Here is a 7,424-nt window from a genome sequence, read left to right as displayed (position 1 = left end):
GGTAAGACTACTCTTGTACGTAACTTAAATAATATGTTAGCCGAAGGATCTTCTTCGGCGCAACCCTTTGATATTGACATTTGGGTCATGTGTCAAGCATCACAGACTTGCATGGGATCCAATTCCAAATTGCTAGAAGATTGGGATTGAGGAATGAGTTGAGGGGAGAGAGCAAGGAAAGAGGGACCAACATATTGTTGGAAGAATTGAAAAAAGAGAAGAAATTTCTCTTGATCATGGATGGTGTTTGGGAGAAAATCGATTTGGACAAGGTGGGTATTCCACCTGGGTTGTAAGATCATATTAACATCCAGATCTTTGGATGTCTGTAACCAGATGGAGACGAATGAAAACATTAGAGTCGACGGTCTAAATGATGAAGCGGGTTGGGAGTTGTTTGGTAAATATGTTGGAGAGTTACCTGATGTCGAAGAGATAAAATCTCTAGCAAGGGAGGTTGCTCAAGCCTGTATGGGGTTGCCACCAGCAATTAAGGTTGTTGGTAGTTCTATGAGAGGAAAGAAAACGGTCAGGTTTTGGAGGGATGCCTTGGAAGGACTTAGAAGGTCGGCAATTATTATTGAACCTGCTGAGGAGGTGTTTTTGCCTTTGAAATGGAGTTACGACTCGTTACAAGGTAAGAACATCCAATCCTGCTTATTGTATTGCTCGTTAGTTCCTAAGGATTTTTCTATTGAAGAAGGTGAGCTCATACAATATTGGAGAGCTGAGGGATTACTAGATGAATCAATGAATCCAGAGGAATCCTCGGATACTACTGGGGTTGCTTTGATTGAAAAGCTCAAGAATTCCTGCATGCTGGAAGCTGGAAATCATCAAGGAACAGTAAAAATGCACGATATTATTCGCGAGTTCGCTCTATGGATGGTGTCCTCATCTAAAGATGGGAGTAAATTCTTTGTACAATCTGACATGTGCTTCAATAAGATGATGATTGGGGAGGGGATGCATGATTCAATTAAAAGAGTATCACTTATTCGTGGGGAACTAAGTGAGATTCCTAAGTATTTAGCTGGATGCTCTAGGCTATCAACTTTGTTTCTACAGAATAATCCTCTTAAGAAGATCCCTAAGGAATTCTTTCTAGGTTTGAAAGCACTTAGAGTCTTGAATTTAAGTGGCACACTTATAGAATCACTGCCAAAAGAGGTGGGCGAACTGAGTAATCTAAGGTTACTGAATCTATCTTGGACGGGTGCGTTAGAAAGCATTGAAGCCCACACAATCTCAAGTTTGTCTAGCTTGGAGGTACTAGACATGTATGAGAGTGGTTATGGGTGGAATTTGAAAGGCGAGGTGGATGAGGAAAGTGCGACGTTGGAGGAGCTACTACATTTGAAGTGCTTGTATTTTCTTCGAATCAGGGTATATAGCAATGCTTATCTTCCTTTGGATTTGGATTGGTTGAAAAGACTGACAAGTTTTCAAATTTACATAGGGCATAATAGAGGAGATCGTGATTGGTTACCATTACAAGCAGGGGAAAGAGTGGTGGAGATCGATGGCGATGTTGAACACTTGGCCAAATGTGCTGAGGGGATGTTAAGCATTGCAATTGATTTAGATTTGAAGGGGGGCATTATAAATGGAATATGGGAACTTTCTAAGAGTATACAACTACAATGCTTAAAATCACTTAATATTTACGAATGTCAAGTGAGAAAGCTAATGATAAGAAGAGAAGATGTCCAACATGAGGTACTACCAAATCTAGAGGAAATATCCCTTACAGCTATTGAGAATGTAGAAAACATTTGGGAAGAAATGGTTGCAAGTGGAGGAAGAAGATTTCCTAAATTACGAAAGATCGCAGTGATTCATTGTGAGGGGTTGAAGAGTCTCATCCCCTATGATTTCCTTCAAGAACTAGACAACCTTGAAGACATCTATGTAAGGAATTGTTCCAATATGGAGGAGATATTTGGAGCAAAGGTGGTTGATGAAAATACACAGAAGATAGTCTCAACCAATGTGGCGGATAGAAATGCACTTCCAAAGCTACGGATTTTAACACTTGGAGTGTTGCCGCGATTGAGGTGCATTTGCCAAGAAACATTTTCATTGCCTGCTTTGGAGATAATTACTGTAGAGCGGTGCAATGACCTACGAAGGCTTCCTTTTTCTACCGGCAACACAAATAAAATACGAGAGATCGAGGCGGAAGAGGAATGGTGGAAGAAATTAGAATGGGAAGATGACGATACCAAGTTGAATCTTCAAAAATATTTCAAAGCCTCTCTCTCTCATGTGTATCCAATACCCCGTGCCTTCTTACTAGATAATGAATAAGCCTTGCAATGTTCACGACAATATCATCATCAAATTAATGTCATTCTATTTTTCTTGCTGGAGAAATGAGGTTTTATATTGCAATAACTGAATAGATGAACATGTTTAATTTGATTTTCCTGTCAACCAAAATTGAACAATTACTGCAAAGACATATTTCTCCCTTGCTCACATATGAACACACTCAATTTGAATCTTTTTACACTTCCTTTTTTTTTCTTTTGGCTTGTATTTTGACCATCTTGGTCCCCTGGGCTGTACCCTCATTTTAATGATGGGCAGTGATAAATCGACCCCATATAGGGCAGTGCAGAGAGAGAGAGAGAGAGAGAGAGAGAGAGAGATGGGTTCGATTTAAGATATTAGGGGTTCGATTTATCACTGCCCTTAAAAATTTGTTGCCATTTGGGAAAAAATAGAGAAAGACGACAGGAAAAGAATAGTTGGAATATTTTGCCATCCACAAGTGAACGAGTAAATGATAAGGGATGATGCCAGCACTGAAATATTTATAGAGCTATGATTAGGAAAGTTATCTGAAAATGTTTCTAAACAAGAGCAGTCAAAAGAACGAATAGATGACCAACTTGAAGCATGACTAGTGGCAACATAAACACAAATTCAAAAACTTACAAAGGAAAATTAGAGGAAAGACCAGGTAGATGTAAAATAAAAGTATCTTAGAACACTATTGGAAAGATAAGATGTCCACCTTGAAGCATGACTGCCATCTTAACATTATTTTTCTTCCACATCAAGAAATATGATGTATTTATGACTTCTTTAAGATATCATTACAAACTAAAGGTCCTTGGAACAAAACATTGAACTGCGGCGGTTCAAGTTACCTTTGTTTTATGTGTATTCAAACAATGGAGGAATTCTAGAAAAATAATTATTTTCTATACTTCTCTAAAAAATTCATGCAATCCAAACAAAGCCTAAAATGGCAACAAAAATCAATGGTTTAGCTTTTCTTGACAGAATCCTATACGAGGCTTAGATGTACGTATCAAAGGCCAAGGATCATCCAATTGAGGTATTGATGCAGGAGCATCCCCTTATTTGTGCTTACATCAGCCCATTTCAGCTCATTAGCCTAGGATTTCATTTTGTTACATATCTCATAGTGTAGCGTAGGCATTTTACCATTTTACAATGTCTCTTATTGTTCGTTTATTTTAGTAGGGATATTTTTGTTATTTTGTTAGAGGTAGTGGCATTTTGGTTATTTCGTTCGATGTAGTGGCATCTTTGTCATTCTAGAAAAGCTAGGGGTGTTTTTGTCATTTCATTTTGTAATTGGCTATAAATAGCCCATTTTCCCACCAATTGGAGGGAGAGGCTCTCATTTTGATTTGAATAAAAAAAAAAGAATATGATTTTGATGCAAGAGCTCGTAAAGAACATATCAGATACCTTAGATGTCCATTCCAGTTCAGAGATCTCTCGATTTGCCTGACAGTAATTGTATGTTTCTGCATGTATCTCCTCAAGGCTTTAACTCATGTTACTTGATTTTGGAGAAGCTTCATTTCTCAACGGATTGAGTTTGTCAATTGGAAATTTGAGTTACAGATCATGTTAATTAACTCATGTTAATTGATCTAGCATTAGTTCAGAACCGCCACTCTTGATTTTTGAATTGAAAAGTGCAGAAAGCCTCTATCATACTGCTTAGTGTATTGGTCGTTTCCATTTGGAATTGACCCCTGAGTATCCATCTTAAGATCAACTACTTTGGCATTTCTCAAATACTGCATTTGTATTTTAGTAGTTGTTAAAAGAACTAACTCGAATTGTGATCAGCCACTCTATTGTTTGGCTTACTACACAATGGAGATTAGTCATACCAACAACTGTCATTGCATTGGACCTTTAGTCTTATCTTTGAGTGGCTGTTAAGAACTATATGTATAGATGAATGGGATATTGAGCATGAATTTGTGACCATTTTCGCCTCATCTGATGGCTTGGTAAGAATCTCAATAATGACCAATTACAACAACAGTATGAGGTCTGATTTGGACATTTGATTAAAAAAAAAAAGATTTGGACCTTTGAGCATGATCTTGAAACAACAAGTGTTCCTACAATAGTTTCTTTGGAACTCCAAAGGGAGTTGACCACCCATCCTTCCCGGCAACATTTAAGCATCCTTGCGAGCATTTTCACCTGCATCAAAGTGGTATCAGAGCAACCATGTGCCACTTACACTACATCGAAGTGGTATCACAGGCCAAAGCCCATAGGTCATCACTTTCACGCCATTATTGTAATACAATGAGACACACCCACTACAGCCTAATGACCCCCACTTTAAATGATCTGAACTTTCCATGTGATTGGCCTATCTTTTTATAACTTGTAGACAAAAATCGTGACTCATTCAATAATTCTAACCTCTTGTAAATGTGGCCACTGTCACTTGCAGGCAAAGGTGGTCAAAAGGCTGTATATCCCGAAAAATAAGAAAGCTCCAACAAAATGAGTCAAAACTCTTAATTAGGTTCAGGTAAATTTGGTAGACCATTCAGGTGATGCAAAACAAGCAACTTCCGAGTGAAATGTATATTTTGTTGTTAATTGTTAACTTTTGGCTAGAAGTAGTTTTTTACTGTCTATGTTTTACGAGGAAAAGAACATACTAGGTGGATTTTAGGCTCCTGGGATGATTTTTTCATCATAGGAGACTGAAAGCAATATATGTCAAATGGAAGCATTATCTGTCAAATGAACAGTTCAGAATCATGTAAAGATGGGACCTACTAAACCGTACTGATTAATGTGCTCAAGATTAAGGGCCTGTTCGTTTCAGATTGTGACAACCGATTGTGAGCCCAAAACCTATTACTGGTCTCAAAAGTACATTCACATTTGAGTCCGATAATAGGTTTGGGGTTCACAATTGCTTGTCACAATCTCAAACAAACAGGGCCTAAAAGTAGTTTTGAGTCCAATAATCAGTTTGTTGGGTAGTGACCACATGGCCTCATCCGATTGCGTAGGGAGTTAGCCGCATTTTGTGCAGCTTGGTGGGGGCGTAGCAAGTTGAGTTAGAGTTTCTCTAACTCCACGGTTATTTCTCGTTATCTATAACGATACGATGGATTAACCCGTGGTAAATTATCTCTGGAAAAACTCCCTACATCTATGTTTAAATTTTCAATGTGGGACTAAAGCCAAGGTTTTGATCTTAGGTTCTTCGTTGTTAGGAGTTTTGAGAGGGCTAGGAACACTTACAAATGGCTTAGGAATGGATTTATTTGAAAAGGGGGCGTAGAGAGGGAAAACTAGGAGGATATGATCAAAATTTAATTTTGAATTTTTAATCCATTCCAAATCCTGACAGATGCATGATAATGCAGGCCAGGGAAGATAAATAGACGAAAGAAGAGAAGAAGAAGAGATGAGGGAGAATAGAGGAGAAAGAGCAGAATAGAAGAAGAAGAATGGGAGAAGAAGAGAATGGGGAAGAAGAAGAAATCTGTAGGGGAGAGAGATCAATTCCATAGAAAATAAATAAATTCCTTAATTCTAAATAGCATGGAAAATAAAAGTCCTAAAACTAAATATATACCGTAGAAATAAAAATCCTAGAAACTAAATATCATGAAATAAATTCTTAAAAGCCCTAATGGGCAAATATGCCATTTATTGGGCCTACAATCCGCATCACAAGAGCAATATGAGCTCCGACCGATAGATAGTATGCCTACCAGTCGGTTAAAAGGAGGGTTGACCTAGGGAGTTTTTGATAGGAAAATGATATCATCTCAACAACTTTTTGTTATTGGCGCTGTTCTAGCTTGTAGTTTCTTTTTTAATTGGCTTGTGAGAATTGTTGGGATCCATAAAGACCTTTTGACAGATCTTTAAATATTAGAACAGAAGATAGGTGAGCTCATATATGAAAACATGGTTGTGATGATATCATTTCCCTTTCGATATATTGGGCTAAGAGAGAAATTATATGGTGGACGGGGCTTTGCACGCACTTGCAGCAAACAAAAACAGTGGAGCCCACATTTTTTTGGGTGATCCAAAGCAGTCATTTGTTGGGCCCTGATGTAGGTAGGGCGTGCCTAGAAAATCTTCTCCATAGGATGATCCAAATCTGTCTATTTGGGGAGGTCTAAAATGGAGGGTATGGTATAAAAACCTCCACAAATCGGAGGTTTAGGATCATCATACGACGAAGATTTTCTGGGCACACCCTATCTACACGAGGGCCCAACAATTGAATGGTTTAGATCACCCCAAACAACCCATTGTATTTTTGGGATGGTGCATGCACGGCCGTCCATCATATAAATTCTCATCTTTAGGATATTTTGGTATTTTCATTTAGTAGAGTTCTAGGGATTTCTAGGATTTCCTAATCCTAGAATTCCCTAGTAAGGAAGCCACTTTGAGTGGCTCCGTGGAATCTCTTCTATTAGCCGTGTAGCCGTTAGACCTGGCAAAAAGTGACCCGGACCCGCAGGTCAACCCGGCCCGCCCGTAATTTACGGGTCCGGGTCACCTATTGGTGGCCCGTTAGAAATTGACCCGCGGGTCCACCCGGCCCGTCAAAAGTGGGCCGGGTCGGGTGGACCCGCGGGTGCCCGCGGGTGCCCGTAAAAAAAGTGCAAACGACGGTTTTTTTCTTATAATTTCTTTATTGTTTTACTTTTTCCGTAGTTTTCTCGGTAATTGTCATATTTTATATGTAATTGTTTTACTTTTGACCTTTTTGCGGTAATATTTCATTTATTCAGAGAATCTTTCAAAAATCCGTAATGATTACTTTTCTTTATTCTCTAGCCACCTTTGCTCCAACCGTACTTCACCCAATCTTTGCAGCAAAGGAGGGCGTACAAGCCGAAAAATAGCCCAGGAGAAGGTGGCTAGCAAATCCCTAAATAAAAAAAAAAAAACTCTTAAAAAATACGTCAAAAATCCGGGTGACCCGCGGGTTGACCCGGCCCGTACGGGCCGGGTGCGGGTCCAATGTCAATGACCCGTAGAATTTTCCGGGTCACTTTGACCCGGCCCGTTTGACCCGGACCCGTACGGGCCGGGTCAATCCGGCCCGGCCCGCCCGTTTGCCAGGTCTAGTAGCCGTTTGGGTT

At 39.3% G+C, this 7,424-nt stretch overlaps 1 protein-coding gene across 1 annotated transcript; it reads left to right on the top strand.

Annotated features, from left to right (window-relative positions):
* Nucleotides 1-336: 336 nt before the first annotated feature.
* On the top strand, nucleotides 337-2,310 carry LOC143882751 (putative disease resistance protein At4g27220). Its single transcript, XM_077386179.1, has one exon. The coding sequence runs from the start codon at nucleotides 337-339 to the stop codon at nucleotides 2,308-2,310; it is 1,974 nt and encodes a 657-aa protein (XP_077242294.1).
* The last annotated feature ends 5,114 nt before the right edge of the window (nucleotides 2,311-7,424 follow it).

Source organism: Tasmannia lanceolata, unplaced genomic scaffold (assembly GCF_043159265.1).
Source record: "Tasmannia lanceolata isolate RefF3 unplaced genomic scaffold, GAP_Taslan_0.1 ptg000008l, whole genome shotgun sequence".
In the NCBI taxonomy this organism is placed as follows: Eukaryota; Viridiplantae; Streptophyta; class Magnoliopsida; order Canellales; family Winteraceae; genus Tasmannia; species Tasmannia lanceolata.
Note: the sequence above shows the minus strand (reverse complement) of the source record. Positions and strands in the feature narration are given on the sequence as shown.